The sequence below is a fragment of the Simochromis diagramma genome, unplaced genomic scaffold (genome assembly GCF_900408965.1).
Source record: "Simochromis diagramma unplaced genomic scaffold, fSimDia1.1 OVJJ01000596.1, whole genome shotgun sequence".
NCBI lineage: Eukaryota > Metazoa > Chordata > Actinopteri > Cichliformes > Cichlidae > Simochromis > Simochromis diagramma.
In genome coordinates, this window is record NW_024387245.1 from 22,332,477 (window position 1) to 22,351,141 (window position 18,665).

An 18,665-nucleotide genomic window follows, 5' to 3' on the forward strand; every position below is an offset into this window, starting at 1 on the left:
AAACTGTATTTTCACGCCTGTCTGTCCTGTTAATAAATAGTGAGAATAGTGTGGGAGGAGTTAAAATGGGATGCCTGTCACTTGCTAAAAGCGCCTCGTGTTCAAAGGCTTCGTTGTCAAAGGCCTCGTTGCTCTTTACTAAACCAGCAGATAACACATTTATCCCATTTTACAGCAGTCGCAGCTGGACCGAATGGGGAACTGTAGAGCATTGTGCGGCTGCAGTTTAGACCGGCCCTAATCTTGTTAGTGTGGCGGCGGGGGGAGAGAGTAATGAGCATTGCTCTTCACTTCAGGGTTTGGACCTCAAACTACTACCGAGGGATTCATATAACAGTCTTTAGAGGCAACTGGGGAGTGTTTTTCCTTCAGACTGCACCATCTCAGGCTGAAATACAGCACGTTTCATGGATTTTCCATCTCTGCTGAGACTTGTTCCACTGTTTATCATTTGGTATCATTCATCACAGGTCCCATCTTTCTGTAAAGCTGTCAATATTGTATCCAAAATTTCTGAATTATCTGAATGAAACATTGTCTAATTAAATATGCTTTTTTTTTTTTTGCCGTTCATACACAAACCTATAAAAATGACAGGCTGTTTATATTAAGCAAAATGCATACTGAGACCACTGTTTTACAGACTCTCCTAAACGTTCTTGCCTTTTATCAGATAAGTTTTCATTGCATTTGGAATTTACTGATTATTGGATTAAAGTCAAATGTGAAAGTCAAAGGAGCGTGGCAAACACGTGCTTTACCCTTCTGCAGATTCGAAGGCTAAAAGCTTGCTCCTGGCTTTTCCCGTTTGCCCAAAAAGTAAAGTTGAACCAAAGCCTCAAAGATGATCCTTAGTTTGCAGGTGCTTGCTTTGTCTTTTTTGTGTGTTTGGGGACATATTGACATGTTGGAGTATAAAACCTTTCTAGGGTCTGGAGATATAGTTTTGGAAAGGAGATATTTGGTGTTGGAAGGAAAGAGGTGAGCTTACCAGACACATGTAGCACATTGCTCATCTCTACTTAAGGCTATGCTCGGGGTTATGTTAGCTGATGCTTGTATAACATACCTGAGACTTTGATCAACCCGTCAATGGTCAGGGTTACGTATGTAGCAGGTTTTTCATGATGGCAATCTGAGTTTTTTTTTTTTCTAAAATGACTGCATTTGAGCCTAATGATGTAAAACCAGAGCTGTGTATATTTTGCTTCCCAATTATACATTTGCTTTTGTTTCCCATTGACTGCTTATAGCCATCCAGCTAGCCCCACCTTCCTCATGACATATGACAAGTGTCATAGAAAAAATGGTCTGTCATGGAAAAGGGAAGTTTCGACCTGACAGTCGCATCATAACGGCCAAAAATATTGTGCAGTCTGAGTCAATATAATTGCAAACAAAAGAATTAATGGCCCTCACACAAGGTTAGTGCAGTTCAATTCCAATTTTAATCTTTGCAAGTTTTGAGTGATTTGATCTGAAATTGTTTTTCTGTGGTAGATAAAGGTTTTGGAAACTGCTGTAGTTTAGTCTTGACTGTGTTAATATTGCTTTTTCAGTCTGACTTGTTCATTTCAAGCCCTGAGACATCCTAACACTGCTGCCTCTGCTAATCAAGATCATATTGATCCAGCTATAAAGGTTTTATTGTTGCTGTAGCTGTCCTTCCTGGTTGTACAGATGCTGGTAGAGACATCCTCATTGATGCATTTTTATAGTGCGCTGCAGCTTTGAATCTGTGAAATTGCCTTTGAGAGTCGTCCTCTCACTCGTCCAGCATTAATCATATCAAAGCAGGAGAACCACAAGGGTAATGTTAATTTAAAGATGTGACATTGCTGCTGTTGTGATGGTTCTCTACTTAGCTTGGCTTTCCTCTCACTGAACAAAAATGGATCAGTGCTTCAGAGCATTTATTTACTAGCTTAGTCTCCTGAGATCTGGTCTATATTCAAAGAAGGCCTACTTGCATGTGTGCTGCTTGGGGTTTTTTTTTTTTTTTTTTTTTAAAAAAATAGGACACCCTCTGTGTTAAGTTTTGTGTGTGTGTGACGCATGATTCTTGGCTCTCTGTACAGACCCTACTTTCAAAGGTCCTTCAAAGGATGCTGGGAAAGCTCTAATACAGCCACCCTCAGGTAAAACTGTTGGCTGCGCTGCGTTTGTCTCTGGCTCGCTTTAAAGAATGTTGGGCTTGGTTCAAAAATGAATTACAAAAAACACACAAACAAAAACAGGCTTTTCTCCTCCCTCACCATGGATCAAGGAGGCATTTTCATTTCAATTGTTAACTGGGGAACATCTGACTTAAATGTTTTTGGGTACAGCCCATCCTTCCCCCAACCTACTCATTTAATCAGCTTTTTGTTTGATTAAAGCCAAAATTAAAGGTTTCTTGTGTCCATGGTGCTGTGGAGATTTTTAACTGCTTCGGGCTTGCTCTTTATTTTTTTATTTTTTCACGTCTGTTATGCTAGCTTCTGCTTGTGCTTTAGTCTTTTTCTGTGCTAAAGATGCACAAAAGGTGTTTGGGTTTTTTGTTTTGTGGTTTCTTTGTTTTTGTTTATTAATAACACAGTGGGCTGATTTCAGGTAGTCAAGTAGCCTGCGGGTGTCAATGTTAACCCTTTCAGGCATAGTGGTCACTACAGTGGACGGCTATTCAAAGGCTGTTTTCTTGTATTGGTATCAGTGCTGATGATATGCCTGCACATAAACCACTACATTGGACCCTGATGTCTCACTCCATACGCTGCCACCCACTGGTCGTTTAATTTTACTATAGATGTGTGACGTGTCTCATTGTAATTATCTAACCCTGTCATGCATGAATTATGACATCAATCAGGATTTTTTTTTCTCAAGTATTTTTATTCATCTTTTCATGCGGGTACAGGCAAAGAGGATGGCCATTAATGTTGCATGAATCTGTAAGTTCTCAAATGTGATTAATTGGCCTTCGATTACTGTAACGCACTTGGTTGATAAGCTTGCAGGAATTAGAATTGCAGACACATAACCGCAGTGTAACAGGCGGTATTTGTGCTCAGTGATTTTTTTAGAGTCATTCCTCTAGTGTTCCCCTTATTGCTGCCCACAGAAAATGATGGGAACTCATCTTGGCTTTGTCCAAAATATAAATTATGGAACCCAAATCTAGGGACAGTCTGCTCTGTGTATACACATATTTAACAAAATATGAAAATGCCTGGGCCACAAAATATTTGCTCACCCTCTCAACATCCAGCAGGTCAATAAGCTCCTTAACAGAATGCCTATTTTGAACTCTCAGATGTAACCTGTAGCCAAAACGACACAGTAACTCTAGACGAGTCACTCTTGACCTGATGAAATCTTAGTCTGAGAATATCTGCGCATGTACATTAATGAGCTGATATAAATCTCTAAATATATTTGAGTACTATACATTTTGCACAGAAAAAACAAATAATTCATCCAAAGGGACAAAGAATCTATTAGTTTATTAATTAAAAAACAAAACAAAACTAGGATTATGTCCAACTTTGGTTCACTTTCATCTCCTGTGCTGTTAAATTTGATTTTCAGGTCATGTTATTTAGATTTCCTTTATTTCACTCCTCAGGTTAAAATTTAATTTAACCTGAGGAGCTGAGAATTTTGTTAAATCTCAGCGGCATAAACGTGCTTTTCTTCTAATCTCAGGTTCATTGTTTTGTGCAGATAAATGTAATGTAGGACTGTGTGAGGAAGTCCTCTCGGGTCTCTTGTTGCATGTTTAACATTTGTTGGAAACAAAGCGGGCATCTCATGTTGGATGTGTGAATTGTCGGCCATGTGTCAAACATATCCAACTCACAAGGTCTAAAATGTGATTACTGCATAAACAACTCTAGCAACTTCAGGAACTTTGTTCTAATCCTCTGTAAAATGCTAAAAATGCATACAGCAACCCTAATCAGAAACACAAGGTCTGCTGATGAGATCCTCCCCGTTTCTAAAGTGGAGTTTGTTCTCATGAATCTCATATAGGCAATTTGACCACGGAGGGTTTTTTATGCTGTACTTGGTGGTAAAAGCTGTTGTTTGCCTCTGTTTCAGCTGATTGAACCACAGTTCATTACACTATTAAGAGCACAGCACATGAGCAACACCTAGTGGCAGGAACAAGGAAGCTTCATCACTAAAATCTTTCCCATTTAAAGTTTGGCATAATCTGGTAATTAAGACGTGACTGTTATATTACTGCAACACAAAGGGATTGTAGCACAAATCCTTCAGGCATCAAGAAATGAAGTCGTGCAAGAGAAGCAAGAATCAGCAATTCTCAGACTGTAACCCCCTCCTTCCCCAACGCTGCTTTTCAAACTGTGATCTCAGCTTTCTTGGGAGAGCATAACATTTGTGCTTACACGAAGAGTCAAAGAAGTCTTGCAGTCCTGAACATCTTGATTAATGTCCTATTTTTAGATGAGGTGTTGCAGGATGTCAAAAATCAAAGAAAGAAAAATAGACTATCAACAAACGACAGAACAATGAATTAATCCTCCTATGAAATCATGCCCAAGTATCCAAAGCCTGCTATATCCTCTTCCTCTGTCACTGAGCTCCATTGTTGCTGCAAAACACTGTTGCATTGTTCTGATATCCTTCATTACCATAAAGACGCAGGCTGTAGTTTAGTTTGACGCGGCTCCAAACACTTTCTTCTGCTGATGGAAATGCTTTATTTATTTAAACTGTAATAAGCAGTTAAAGAGCTTCCACTTTACTCCTGATGTTTGTTTTTTTTGTTTTTTTTTTTTTGACATGTTATAGAAACTACTAAACTTTAAAAACCATGTATGCTGGTGAATTTTAGAACTTTACCGTTTTCTGTTTGTTTTTATAAATAGAATAATGGCTTAAATTCAGAGAAGTCTGAGCTTATAACTTCGTCCACAAAAGCTAAACAAAATGCCCTAAAGTCTCTTTATCCAAGTGAACCTGGATCTCAGACTGAAATCATCTTGAACACAAAGACTGTTTGACTGTCTGTGTGTTTCGCTTTGATTTGGTAGACAAGACATTTATTGCAGCATAATGATTGGAGCTGATATTTGGTAAACAAAGTGAAGCTAAGGATGTTCTAGCTTTAACAAATCAAACCAAAGATTTGGACAGATTGAACTTTGATTACCTCTATTGATTTTGTCACATATGCAGTCAGCACTACAAAATGATGGTTTACGCTAATTTGAAGGGTGAGGTATGAATTCATTGAAAGGATGAGGCCAGAAGTAGTTTCAATATTTTACTCTGAACCAAAATGTTGACACGTTGCAAGAATTTAATAGTTTCACAAAGCGGGCCAGCTGGTAGTACGAGCATATCAAACTTTCTCTTCTGAGGTCTGTTACTGCGTTCAGCCAAGCTTCTTTTCCACCCTCACTTGACACTGATACAAGAACACACTGGGGAAATGAAAAAGACTCATCAGATGCTGTTTTCCTTAAAAGATTAAAAACCAGTTGCCAAAATGATTTTGGATTTTCACTTTATTCTGCTTCTTGATTGGAAACCTAACTGGTAGTCAAAGTCTAAGGAAATGTTTTTAAACATGTTGGCTGTTGGCATGTGCCTTTCTTTCAGAAGCCAATGTGAGCACATCAATTCAAGTGAATTCGACAGCCAGAGGTTCTGCTGCTGCCTGGGCCATACTACCAGTCTGTGAGTAGATGCCGCCCACACACTTGCGCAAACGAATTAAAATCCTCATTTCAGATCCTTGGCACTTTTTGGGGGGAGTTGATTTGACTCCTGACTGTTCGTCTCTCCTCTCAGTGCTACTGGCGATGGCGGCAGCAGGCGGCTACCTGATGTGGAGGAACTGGCAGCTGAAGAACCAGAAGAGCATGAACTTTGACAACCCAGTCTACCTGAAGACCACAGAAGAAGACCTCAACATTGACATCACGAGGCACGGCGCCAATGTAGGACACACGTACCCCGCGGTGAGTGAAGAATCCACGAACAACGTTAACTCGGGGTAGTGATTAACAGTTCGTTCCAGATGAAAATTCAGACTGGGAATTTGGAAATTTCAGCTTGAGACATTTTGTTGGTGAAGCTTTGTAAAGGTCTGAGCTGCAGGAACAGTTTAAATGACGGAGCTTTGATTCACATGTTGGTGTGCAAGGCATCGAAATAATAAACAATTCTAAGCAAATAAAAACAACCCAGGAATAACTCGGTGCACCTGTCACCTTAGGTTGTGAGCAATCACTTACAAAATATTAGCTCAATTTACTCATAAATTATTGGAGCTGTAAATAAACCATGGCCTCAAATCACCAGAGTAACTAAAACACGCAGCTGCTTATTTATGCAAACAATACCATCACTGTACATGCAATCAGTCAGTAGGTAACCAGGCGTGGGCAGTGGTAAAGGACTCGAGTCCTTGTGAAGTTGTCCTTACCAATGCCTGTCTGTTTTTTACCCCCTCATACACCTGGCCAGCGTTTTGTGTAATCCTCCCAACAAATGAACTGAACCAGTCACGTAACCTCCTCAGCGAAGGTGAAAATAACCACGAGCTGCAGTTTCTGAGCAGCTTAAATGATTCCAGCCAGGCTTCGGAAGATGGAGCCTGCATGTTAATGACCTCCACTCTCACCATGACCTTGTGGCCCGTAGTAATCCTTAATGTTCAGTGTTGGCCGTCTGCAAAGCGTGTATACAGATTAAACGGATTAACCTAAGCCCGGCCGGGGCCACAAGATGGACACGAGCCTCTGCTGTCGCCCTCACAGCTGCAGCAGACGTTTCAAAAGGCAACGTGAGTTCAATACCTGCAGCACACCCCTTCCCTTTAAACCAGCACACTGTCTTACTGCATGAATGCAGCAGACGGTGCAGCTTGGAATGAACGAGCCTTTAAAGTGCTGTTGTTGTGAGCATTTCTAAACCGGTCTTCCTCTCTCCTCCCCCTCCCTTCATCTTCCTCCAGATTTCAATAGTGAGCACAGAGGATGATTTATCCTGATCGTGTTGGGTCTTTTTTTATTTTTTCACGGTCACACCGCGCCGCCTCGTTCCAGTGCCGACGCTTGACCGTAGCAGCAGCAGCAGACCTTATAGTACGACCACATGCCTTCTGAAGTACATTGAACCACTGTGTGTGGTGAAGAGGAAATGTTATTTATTATGTAAATATTGCAATGAATTCTGTCCCGACTGGTTTCACTCCACATCAAAAGTTGTAAGGATTTCTTTTTTTTTTTTTTTTTTTCCCATTATTTTTGGGCCACAGACATTTTCCAGTCATTTCTTTGCCCCGCCCTCTTTAAGAAGCTTGCTGGCATCGTGTCACAACAGTTGAGAGGGATGAATTGTCAGTTTGATCTCCTCCTCATCTGGGCTCCCAGAATCTGACACGGTGAATGTTTGAAGACTGCACAAAACACGAGGGGTCAAGGGTCCTTTAGAAGTAAGGCTTTAATGAGGAGAGGATGCGGTCCAGATTTTGTTGCTTCCTCAGATGTGAATATTTATGTACGATCATGTTTGGGCAGTAATATCTCAAATCTAAGTTTTCTTTCATTAATTTAAGTGTTTTCTTACCATCACCACCTCTTAGAATGCATTCTTACAGGCTTGTTGTTATTATTATTATTATTATTATTATTATTATTATTATTATTATTATTATTATTATTATGCTTGTGAAATAACCATGGTTACAGCTTTTGTAAACACTGTACATATTTGCCCATCCTTTGGACATGATCGTCAATCAGGACTCTTCAATGCACTTTGATTAAATGCTCCTTGTGTAAATAAGATTGTATAAATTTGACTTGATCAGTTTTTTGCTATGGTTGGGCGTCATACCAGCGGCTCAGATGTATTTAAGAAGGAAAAAAACAAAACACAATGAATTTGGTAAAACTATTTTGTATGTTTGTGCTGTTGCTGTGAACTTTTTCTAGCCTTGTACAAAGAAGGGGGGACACCAATAAAATGGGAAGACTCTGTATCTGTGAAGAAACTGATCTGCGAATCACTTCGGAATTAAAATTTAATCCACAACTTTGCTCAGAAAATCTTGTTCTTTGTTTTTTGTCATGCATAAATGTTTTGTGATACATGGCCTCTATGACCTCACCCACTGATTTGTGGACTGTTTTAAAGCCTGTTCCTGAGCTGTACAAATCATCTTTTCTTTTGTCAAATCTTTGTTATCAAGAAAACTATAGGTGGTAGGTTGCAGGCAAAATACCAGAATTTCACTCAGCAGAGCTGATTATTCTACAAAGCAAGTACAACATTACGTTTGCTGATTTGACAAATGCTAAAATTCCACTTGTACATGACTGATATTACAACAGCAGTTGTGACTTTGTCTGTTAACCAATGACTGTAGAAAACAGTCATTGGTTAACCATTACAGCCATACTATATCTGCATGATGCTGGGCAATGTTGTGCACCAGCAGGAACCTGGAGCTTAGGACCCACTGCATCAGCATTGGGTCTGATGATGGGGTCAAAGGACTTCATCCCAATACTTGATTGCAGTTGTGGTGTTGTAAAGATCTGTATGTCCCTGCATGGGTATTCCAGACAATCACAGACCCACCAAAACAGGTGGTGCAAAGCAATGTTTCCATGGTCTCTCCAGATGTCATTCACATGAGAGCTGGTTTGCCACGAGCAAATCTGTGAAAAGCACAAACGATCAGTTATGTGCCAATTCTGTTATGCTATGGCAAATCCCAGGCAGTGAACAGTAGGCCCGTTAGAGGATTTTGGGCCCTCAAGCGACCCTCATGAAGTCTGTTTGTTTGTTCAGACATTCTCTGCAGTGCCCAGCTGAAGGTCATTTTGCTGTGCTCATCCTGTTCCTCCATGCACAAAGGAGCAGAAACATTGCTTCTGCCCAGCTCTTGGAATTTTCTCCGTGCCCTTAAATCTGTAAGGAGTGGGAGAGCAAACCTGACAATGGCACACACTGATGTGCCATCCTGGAGCATTGGACTGCTTGCACAACCTCTTTAGGGTCCATGTAAAGCCTCATGCTTCCAGTAGTGACACTGACCTGAGCAAATGCAAAACTCCCTCGAGGAAAAAAACAAAACAAAACACAAACCTACACGCACAGAAGATGAGGGGGAAATATGTGATTGGCCTCCACCTGTAAAGCTATTCCTGTTTTGGGGGTTGTCTCATCGTTGCTCTTGTAGTGCACCTTCATTAAAACAAAACCAGCTGATTAACCAACTCTGACTAAACTGGCCAGATGGATATGCCAGAGATTTAGTGCATTTTGGGGTTTTTTTTGGGGGGGGGGGGCGTTGTTTAAAGTTGCAGTGTATTTACTGAAAACATAACTCCAAAAATATCTAGTTCTCATGCTCAAAGCAAATTATAAGGGTAAATTTGGGTGCAAGAGAACTAAAAATGTTAATGCATGTGTGTGCGCACCTCCCCATAGACAGAGTGGAACAGGTAGTAGTAACAGAACAACTTTCATCTAAGTCTAAGGACTCGCCCTGCACAAGCAGGACTGACTCTGTTGTATGTAATGACTTAAACTCTCCTCCCCTGCTTCCAGCACAGTTTAATCTACCCTCAGTCAGATCAGGGGCAAACATGAGGATGCGTGTATGTAAAGGGAAGTGGGTCGAGAAACTGAGTTTGCCTCCATCTTTTTATTATCCCTGTTTAACTGCAGGAAGGATTAATCTCCACCTAACTACTTGAGTTATAATTGCAGCAAATGCATCAAACGCACACACTTGGATTAAGGCGCAGATTTAAAATGCGGAAGTCTGTTGCATCTGAAGGAAGGCTACATCAGATATTTGAAAATCGAGGTTTGTTGTGATGCATTTAAGGAGCGCTCTGAACAACGGGAAATACTTTCCCAAGATCGTATCAACTGAAATATCCAAACTTTGTCTTAAAACCAAAAATGTCTTTTAATTGACTGCTGGGAACAGTAGATGCCTTGCTTTCCTTTTTTTTTTTTTTTTTTTTTTAGAAAACAAACTAATATTATTTACTACATAAAATCCATCTGTTCATCCACAGTTGGCTCAAGGTGACAGCAGGTTAACCCTGCTGTTATGTTGCGGAACAGGAGAGATGTCACATGTCATCTGCATCACTACAGAAAACAACAAAAAAATCAAACTTATAAAAGAAAATCGTAAAGTCATCAATGCCAGCGTTTCTGACACTTTTGGATGAGTAAATTTGCCCTGGGTCAAATTAACCCAGGAGCATAATTGGTGTTCCTGGAAACCAACATAACAGGACGGTTAATTTAGTTTTTCCATACTGTGGAGGATCCTTGAGTGTCTTCTGGATCTCTTGCAAGCTGGAAACCCTCAAATGATCAGATGCCCGATTCATGTCAGTTGATTCAAAGGAGCGACTCAACCGGCTCGGTTCCCCTCCAAGCCTCAAAATACATTTTTCAGTGAAGTGAGGCTTCAAACCATGTACTGCATAAAAGATGGACATAGATGCTGCAACATTATGTCAAATCATTGATATTGACAATTTTTGATGAGCCAGAAATTACCATATTTGGACAAGACGATGTGCCGAGTTACTGGCTCACAAGTTTCTTTCATAAACTACGCTATTCAAAAAAAAAAAAAAAAAAAAAAAAAAACCCTTAAAGGAACATTTTAAGAAAGTCTGTAAGAACACAAAAAATCAGATCTGAGTGGGGAAAAAAAAAATCCCAGGTCGGGACCAGGGATGAACGGAGGTGCAGCCTAGCAGCATTGGTACTCTGTTTGTCCCACCACGTGCTTGTATGTGTGTCTGTCAATGTTGGAGAAATCTCCTAATGACACAGTGAATGAAGTCTAAGGGGATCATCTCCCAGATTTAGACTGAAACATAATGTCCCCGAGATGTTCTATTGGATTTAACACAGGGGAGTTTGGGGCCAGTCAGTGGTTTTCCGTCATCGTCCCACTAGTGGCAGATCTAACAGTTCTGGTCTTCTATGGCAAATCTAAGTTGGACTCCACGGTGTAGTGAGCACAGAGCTTACTAGAGGATGTTGGGCCCTCAGATCAACCTCTGGAAGCTGTCTTCTGATTGCTTGGTCAGATGTTCACACCAGTGGCCTGCTGGAGGTCATTATGCAACTGTGCTCCTTGCACAAAGGAGCAGATACTGGTCCTGCTAATGGGTTAAGTACCTTCTACAGGCCTGCCCAGCTCTGCTACAGTAACTGCCTATTACCTGGAATCTCCTCCATGGTTATGAGACTGTGTTGGAGGAAACGGCAAACCTTCTGGCAATGGCATGTATTGATGTGCCAGCCTGGAGGAATTGGGCTCCCTCTGGAAACACTGTAAGGTCCAGGTATCGCTAACAGTAGTGTCTGTGTACCGTACTAAAATGTACACCAAAGCAGATGAAACTGATCAACAATCCCCTCAGCTACTTTATGGACCAGATCAATGTCCATGTGTAGTGAAGTATAACAATGACAGAACTTTAGATCTGCATGTGTTCTGTAGGGTACAGAGATTTTGACACCTACAGTCACCTACAAAGAAATTGCTACTCTACTTTTTTCTTATGCTATCTGTTGGCAATGAATGTCAGAACTGCATTTTATAGCTGCTCAGTATCATTACGTTTCAGGTGCTGTTGTAAATTAAGAGTTTTCAAATACTGTCTTGTACGAAGCAGTGGACTGACATCTTAGAATAGTATTAAAATGATCACATTTATGACCCTAATTTACCAGATTTGTAAACTTATGTGAAAGTGGGAGGAGAGGGAGAGCTTGAGAGATCAGGAGATGGACAGAAGAGGATAATAGTATTTAAAACTTTAAGCACCCGGATCATCTCAGTCAGCAGCATTAGGCAAGGAGAATCACTTCCCTCATCACTCTGCGTGTGATATCTCTCTGTCAGCTGCGTGCATGTGTGTGAACAGTATGATTTCTTTATTACTGAATGTGTCTGTGAATGCGACGTGTCTCTGTGCAGTTTACATTTAACACTTAAAGCAGCGATCATGTTTAACCACCTCAGAGCTCGAAGCAGGAGTTTATTCTCCAGCTACAAGCCCGGCAGCCGGACTCAAGAGGTCAAAGAAACGGTGGAACACCTGGACTTGATCAGCGCCTTCATTAAACCATGGAACTCCATGCAGGTCAGTCACTCGGTCCATTTGGGATTTGTTTGATTTGATGGAGCTATTTTTAAAAAACAGATTTGAGCTATACCTTTGGATTTTGGTTATTTTTTGTTCAGATTCAACAAGTTTAGTGAGGCTGAGACAGCTTCCATGGTTTTACGGCTGTTGTGTTTTTTCAGCATTGAACCACATTCTAGTGCTCAAGCTAAGACTCTCAAATATAAGATAAAGTAGGATTCATGGATGCATAGATATGGAGAGGTAAATGGGTACTTTATTGATGCCACAGGGGAACTTGTCGTCTCACAGCAGAACGGTAATGAATAAAAATAGTACAGGCTACTATAAGCAACAAATCAACAGCAACATTGAAGTAAAACTGGAACTTAAATATACAGATGTGGAGCTCTTCAGTGAAATCTTTGGCAAGGATGCCAAGCAGGAAGTGGAATTGGACTTGGTATTCCATCTGCCTTAAGCACTGTGTTTTCCTCAAATCCACGGCCAGTTCAGAATCTGCTATTTAAATTTGCTGAAGTACTCAAAGCAAACTCCACGCAGAAGACTGTAGATGACCAGGTGAACTGGGAACCTTCTTGCTATGATGTGAGGCAGAAATGCTATTTAGTGAACCACCATGCCACTTATTTTTCTCATAAGTTTGGAAAGTCATCTGTCACGGCAACCAATAAGGTAAAAATTACACAACAGGTGCTACTCTACACCAGGTTTGGTGTAGAGTAGCATTCACCTAATTGGAACTGTGATGAGCAAAAACAAATCTATTTTACTACGATCATAGCTAAGCTGATATTTTTCAGTTTTTCTGTTCATTTTGTGTTTTGTTATATTTTGAAGGACCTTGGCAGAGACATCTACGATATTTATGCCGAGTATGAAAACGAGGAGGTGGAAGATCGATTGCCAGTGTCTCCCTCCCGCTTGCTGAATTCTCCAACCAAACACTTCATTCTCAACATCAATGTTGGAGGAACGGTAACTCCGCTTAACTTTTGCATAACTGCTAATATTTTTATTTTACTGTTAGAAGGACTGAACCTGACACTTATTAACAAGCAGCAGAGGTGGCACTCATACATCATTATCAGACTGTGAGCTGCATATCTGTCACAGCCGTCTTGCTCAGATGTTATTGCTGACCCCGTGGAATCAGTGGTTCTGATCCAATCCCATAGAAACTTACAGATTCAGGAGGTCTCCTCTGAGTTCACTCTGACTTTTTCCAGTAACTACCCAAAGCTCGCAGTCATCAGAGAGTGTTAAAACCAAAGACTGCATATAAAAGATGGATGTAGCCCCCATGATATCATCCACTGGTTTTCAAATCTGCATTTTGATGTCTCATCCTTAGTCTTTGGGCCACCAGTGGAGTGCTGTGTTATCAGCAGATTACAGCACACAGTAGAACATCAGACAAATAAAATACTAGATTTTTATTGACTAGAACAACGGCGTAGCCTGCTTAGATGATCTCTACATGCAAGTCTAGTTCGGTAAAGATGAGGCGTAGCAGCCAGCTCCATATTGCTACTATTCAGATGGATGAATTACAGAAAAAAATTGACTCTCACAGAAGGGAGGAAGAGAAAAATGATCTTTTGTACCAAATGATAAACATGCTTTATAATGTTGTAACATTTGGCATTTTTTATGTGGAAGTCTGTGGGGATGGGACTCCCTGTAAGTGTTCACTAGAGAAAATCTGGTTGGAAAGTTGAAGAGCTGCAAATATCGCCACCTACAGGCCACCAAACAAAGCTACTATAAGTTTTACAATTGCGCTAGTTGTGAGCAATGAATAAAAACTAGATTTTTAAAACTGGTTTTGTACGTTGCATATTTTTTGTGATATTAGCATTTTGTAATTGTAATGAAAATTTTTCCATGTTTTTTCAAATGTCTATGCTAAAGAGAAGAGACTAATTCTCTTTTTATTTCTCAGGTGTATCACCTGCCTTACAGGTTAGCCGCCAGGTATCCGAAGACTCGGATCGGTCGCTTGGCCACATACACAGACCACAGCAGGAAGCTGGACCTCTGTGATGACTACGTAGTCCAGCGCAACGAGTTCTTCTTTGACCGCGACCCAACAATTTTCCACAACATCTTTAATTTCTACAGGTGACATAAAACACGTGAGGTTATAAGTCAACACAGGGACACTTTAATCTCCTTTGTGATATCTTGGAATGATCATGGATGCTGTTTTCCTGTCTCTTTCCTCTCTGTCAGAACTGGAGTGTTGTGGATTAAAGACGAGCTGTGTCCCCGAAACTTCCTGGAGGAGATAAACTACTGGGGGGTCAGAATCAAAAACAGCCAGCGCTGCTGCCGCATCTCCTTGGAAGAGAGGCAGGACGAGCTGAACGAGCAGCTGAAAATACAGAAGCAGCTGATTACAGAGATGGGCGATCTGGTGAGTAATGTCACACTTTTTGTGCATTTTTACTTCAATTGTGTGTAATAAATAAACATTTACATTATTGTGCTCAAGTTCACCTCAGTTGAACAGACTTAAAAAACCTTTGCACGATTCACAGTTCACAGTATTTATCTTATACCACACCGTAGTGCAGGCGCTCAGTTCACCATCTGTCTGAAACAACCTTTATAGCTCCGTCTCTTTTCTTTAAACCAGTTTTCTTCTAATTGGCTGACCCTCATAAATAAATATTTTGAATTACAGGTGGGTGGGGCTTTTTTCATGGATGCTAAATGTTAGAGGACCAAATAGGAAACGTATCTTTTATGTGCTGCGTTTTATAAAAGGTCTGAAAAATAAGTGCAAGATCTCATGTCAGGATCCCTCATGTTTATCTTGTGACCCTTTTGGGATTTCCGTCTTCAAATGTAACACATATACGTGGCCATGGATTTTTATTTGCAGCCCTCACAGCCTAGAAAACAGTAACTTTCCCTTCTCCGTAAGAAGTGGATAATCCACAGGACACAGGAGGCAGTTTGTAATCACTGACTTTATTTATTTTACCACCGGTTCGACTCCATATGTTTAACAGTGCTGCAAAATAAAATGTCAAGGGTTCATCACCTACTGCTGCCTCATTGGTTCAGCAGTTATTTTTTTAACTCTGATTTGGCAGTAATCTGCTGGCTGACTCTGAGTCTGTTTGACCTACATTATAAATCAGCGCTCTGCTCTGCTGTCTTGACAGATGGGGAGAAGAGAATAAGCTTTTCCTTGGCACAGATTTATACAGATGTTTCCATTACAGTTTGCTGTGCCCGTTTTTTAGTTTAATTCAAGCGCGTTTCAGTTTTGTGACTTGTCTTGACATTTCATTCGTCTAGTTTTATCCTCAATGAAAAATAAGATGTTTTTATACTGCCTATTTTTCTGGTTGTTTCTAGTGAGCATCAAGTTTGACTCCCCTCTAAAAAACAAACAAAAAATGCTGTTTGTATCCTGTTGCTGATGCATTTCCATCCTGCAGGTAGAAACCGAGGAGAATGAGGTGTTATTTAACGGCATGGCCTTTGGGCAGACCCGGAGGAAAATCTGGAACCTAATGGAGATGCCATTCTCCTCGATCACAGCCAAGCTTGTGGCAGTCGCATCCTCCATGTTTGTGCTGGTGTCGCTGGTCGCCATGACCCTCAACACCGTGGAGGAGATGCAGTACAAGGTGTCTATAACACTAAAACCATGACTGATCCTTTATTGTTTCAGAACAGAAGCTGTATCTTTATCTTTATATTCTCTGTTCTAGACACCATCAGGTGAACCCAGCGGCAGGTTCTACGGCGAGTACGTCGAGACGTTATGCATCACCTTTTTCACCCTGGAGTACCTGCTGCGCCTGATCTCCACCCCTGACCTGAAATGTTTTGGACGCAGCATGCTGAACACAGTTGATCTGATCGCTATCCTGCCACACTACTTGCAGATGATCTTGGAATGCTTTGAAGACAAGGACATCCACGTGCACTCTGGAGACATTGAGACAGTAGCACGTGTCGGGAAGGTAAAGAAAAGACGGGAGAGTTGTTGTTGTTAAACTTTAAATATGGTGGTCTTATCCATGTTTAGTAGTGTTTTTTCCCTCTCTGTAGGTTGGGCAGGTTCTGAGGATCATGCGTCTGATGAGAATCTTCAGGATCTTGAAGTTGGCTCGTCACTCGACGGGCCTCAGAGCCTTTGGCTTCACGCTAAGACAGTGCTACCAGCAGGTCAGGGTTTATCTGCAGGTTGAGAGAAATATGAAGAAAGTGTTTAACTAAATGCTGAAATTGCTCTAAAATATCTCTCCAGGTGGGATGTTTGCTGCTCTTTATCGGCATGGGAATCTTCATGTTTTCAGCCATGGTGTACACAGTGGAGCACGATAGCTACAACACCAACTTCACCTCCATGCCACACGCATGGTGGTGGGCTGCTGTGAGTCGACATACAATTACACCAACAATTTTTGTTAAGTACACTTGCTCAACTGCTCATTAATGCAAATAAGTGGTGGAACAGGAGAGTTGCATCAGGGATGTAAGTCCAACAAATCTAATGCTATCATGTTAATATGGACCAAAATCTCTGAGGAATGTTTCCAGCAACTTGTTGAATCTTTGCCAATTAAGACAAGCAAGGTGTAACAGTAAATGTACTGTTGCCTCTTGGCATCTGTTAATGTCTGTGTTTCTGGATATGAAACCCCTATTTATGACTTTTAACTCATATCCACTGATTCAACGTACACGAAATGAAGATCTTACACTTCATTTTAGAACCAGTGTTTTACATAAAACATAACACAAACAAAGTAAGTGTTTGTGTGGTGGGACAAAAAAGAAAGACATGTTTCAGTAAATCCTACCTAAGATCATTCAATCTCTGTGTCTACCTTTGCATCTTTATAGTTATTGTCTCTTTCACCCCTCAGGCGAGTATTTCCACAGTGGGCTATGGCGACATGTACCCAGAGACCAACCTTGGACGTATCTTTGCCTTCGCCTGCATCTCCTTTGGCATCATTCTCAATGGCATGCCCATCTCCGTCCTTTACAACAAGTTTTCTGATTATTACACCAAGCTCAAGGCCCATGAGTACACTGCTGTGACCAAGGCTCGTGGGAAGGTGGGCTTTGCCAGGAGGGCAGCAAAGAAGTTCTCAGAGTTCTGCGATGACACCATTCACCAAAAGTGATGACAGTAGCTTGTAGAAGTTTTAAGAGAAGAATTACAAACATGTGTTTGTGACATGTGTGACAGGTTCCTGATCACACATACTGCAGACAGTACCTGAAATTTCCATAACAGCTAGACTCTATCTGGATGAACTGCCGGATGGTGAGATGCTGCTGGAAACTTCCTCGACCAACAACACTTTTCTGATATCAGTTAGGGGGTGTACAGGTAAATAGAAGCCAGGAACTGTACTTGTCATTCTACCTCTTTTTTTCAGGTTATTCAGTTATTTTTACAAATTGTTCTCACAATGTTCAGAGCAATATTATTGTTCATAATAGAACTATTTGACTGTTCAGATGCCAGCACTGGTGGAAGTGGAAACTAATGTGGCAAGAGACATTCCAGTGAAACAGCTTCCAGAAGCCATTTAAAGTCAAACTTGAGGACTTTCTGGCCAAAGAATTGGCAAACCTGTTTATTTATGCATACTTTCATCCATCCTCCCATTATACATGATGTAATCCCGCCCATTAAAAACAAAACAAAAAACACAGGTGGTTTAAATTTGGTTACTATACTCTTGCTCTGTTGTGCTCCCTGCAACTCCTATTGGCTTCGCAGTGCAAACCTTTGGGGGTGTATGACCTTAACAGATAACCATGGACCTGATAAACTGACTTAGTTGGTGTTTAATGCACCACTACTTCTTCTTGCTAGGTCATGCTCTCCTGGCTACAGTGTTTAAATTTCTTTGTGTGTAAACTTAGATTATTTAGAAATTGAATAAAAACTCACATTTCTAAATGATCCGATGTCAGTCTCAATTTTATGTTTTAGCTTTGTGAGCTGGGTAGCAACAAAAATTCATGTTATAGGCCAGAAGTACCGATCCTGGACAAGCCCCCAAATTTATTTTTAACCAAGGTTTAAATACCTTTTGTAGAGGCATATCTGCCTCTGTTCATGAACACTCCCACAAATGCTCCTGGTCACATTCCTGACCTGAAGTATCCCAGGTCTCAACTCTCACAAGCAATGATCCTTGGCACAAAAGTCAACGGTTAGTTTTACACAGAAGGGATTTAAAATGATCAGGACAGGATTTCTAGAGAGTGACCCAAACTGAAAGCAGCACTGTAAACAGTTCAGTGGTGCAAAAGGAGATAACCTTGAAGGGGGGCTGTGGCCAAATTTATATGTAGTATCACTTTTGTTTATTATTGTTGTACAAGGTTTTTTTTTTTTAAATTGCAATTCCAATTCTCAAAGTCAAAAAAATGTCCTCTGAATTAAAGGTGTTTATTTATTCCAAACCTGTCTGTGGTGAAGCTGTTAAAGCCTCCATCCCCGACATGGGACCCGAT

The 18,665-nt window shown here is 40.8% G+C and overlaps 2 protein-coding genes across 3 annotated transcripts in view; both read left to right on the forward strand.

The window, feature by feature from the left end:
* vldlr (very low density lipoprotein receptor) overlaps nt 1-8,056 on the forward strand; it is a 71,150-nt gene extending 63,094 nt beyond the window's left edge. Inside the window, exons 17-19 of the mRNA XM_040000155.1 lie at nt 5,611-5,688; nt 5,803-5,972; nt 6,971-8,056. Of these exons, the coding sequence (XP_039856089.1) occupies nt 5,611-5,688; nt 5,803-5,972; nt 6,971-7,006 (284 nt within the window). The 3' untranslated portion in view covers nt 7,007-8,056. The remainder of the gene's footprint in view (nt 1-5,610; nt 5,689-5,802; nt 5,973-6,970) is intronic.
* Nucleotides 8,057-10,055: 1,999 nt separating this feature from the next.
* On the forward strand, nt 10,056-18,511 carry kcnv2a (potassium channel, subfamily V, member 2a). 2 transcript variants are annotated; one of them, XM_040000282.1, is made up of 10 exons: nt 10,056-11,340; nt 12,035-12,155; nt 12,999-13,136; nt 14,104-14,282; nt 14,394-14,577; nt 15,614-15,805; nt 15,890-16,144; nt 16,233-16,349; nt 16,432-16,557; nt 17,054-18,511. In XM_040000282.1, exons 1-10 carry the CDS (start codon nt 11,126-11,128, stop codon nt 17,315-17,317), a joined length of 1,791 nt encoding a protein of 596 aa, XP_039856216.1. In that variant the 5' UTR covers nt 10,056-11,125; the 3' UTR covers nt 17,318-18,511. The 2 variants fall into 2 exon arrangements, with proteins under 2 accessions (XP_039856216.1, XP_039856217.1); XM_040000283.1 differs by having other exon boundaries at nt 10,057-12,155.
* Nucleotides 18,512-18,665: the final 154 nt, after the last annotated feature.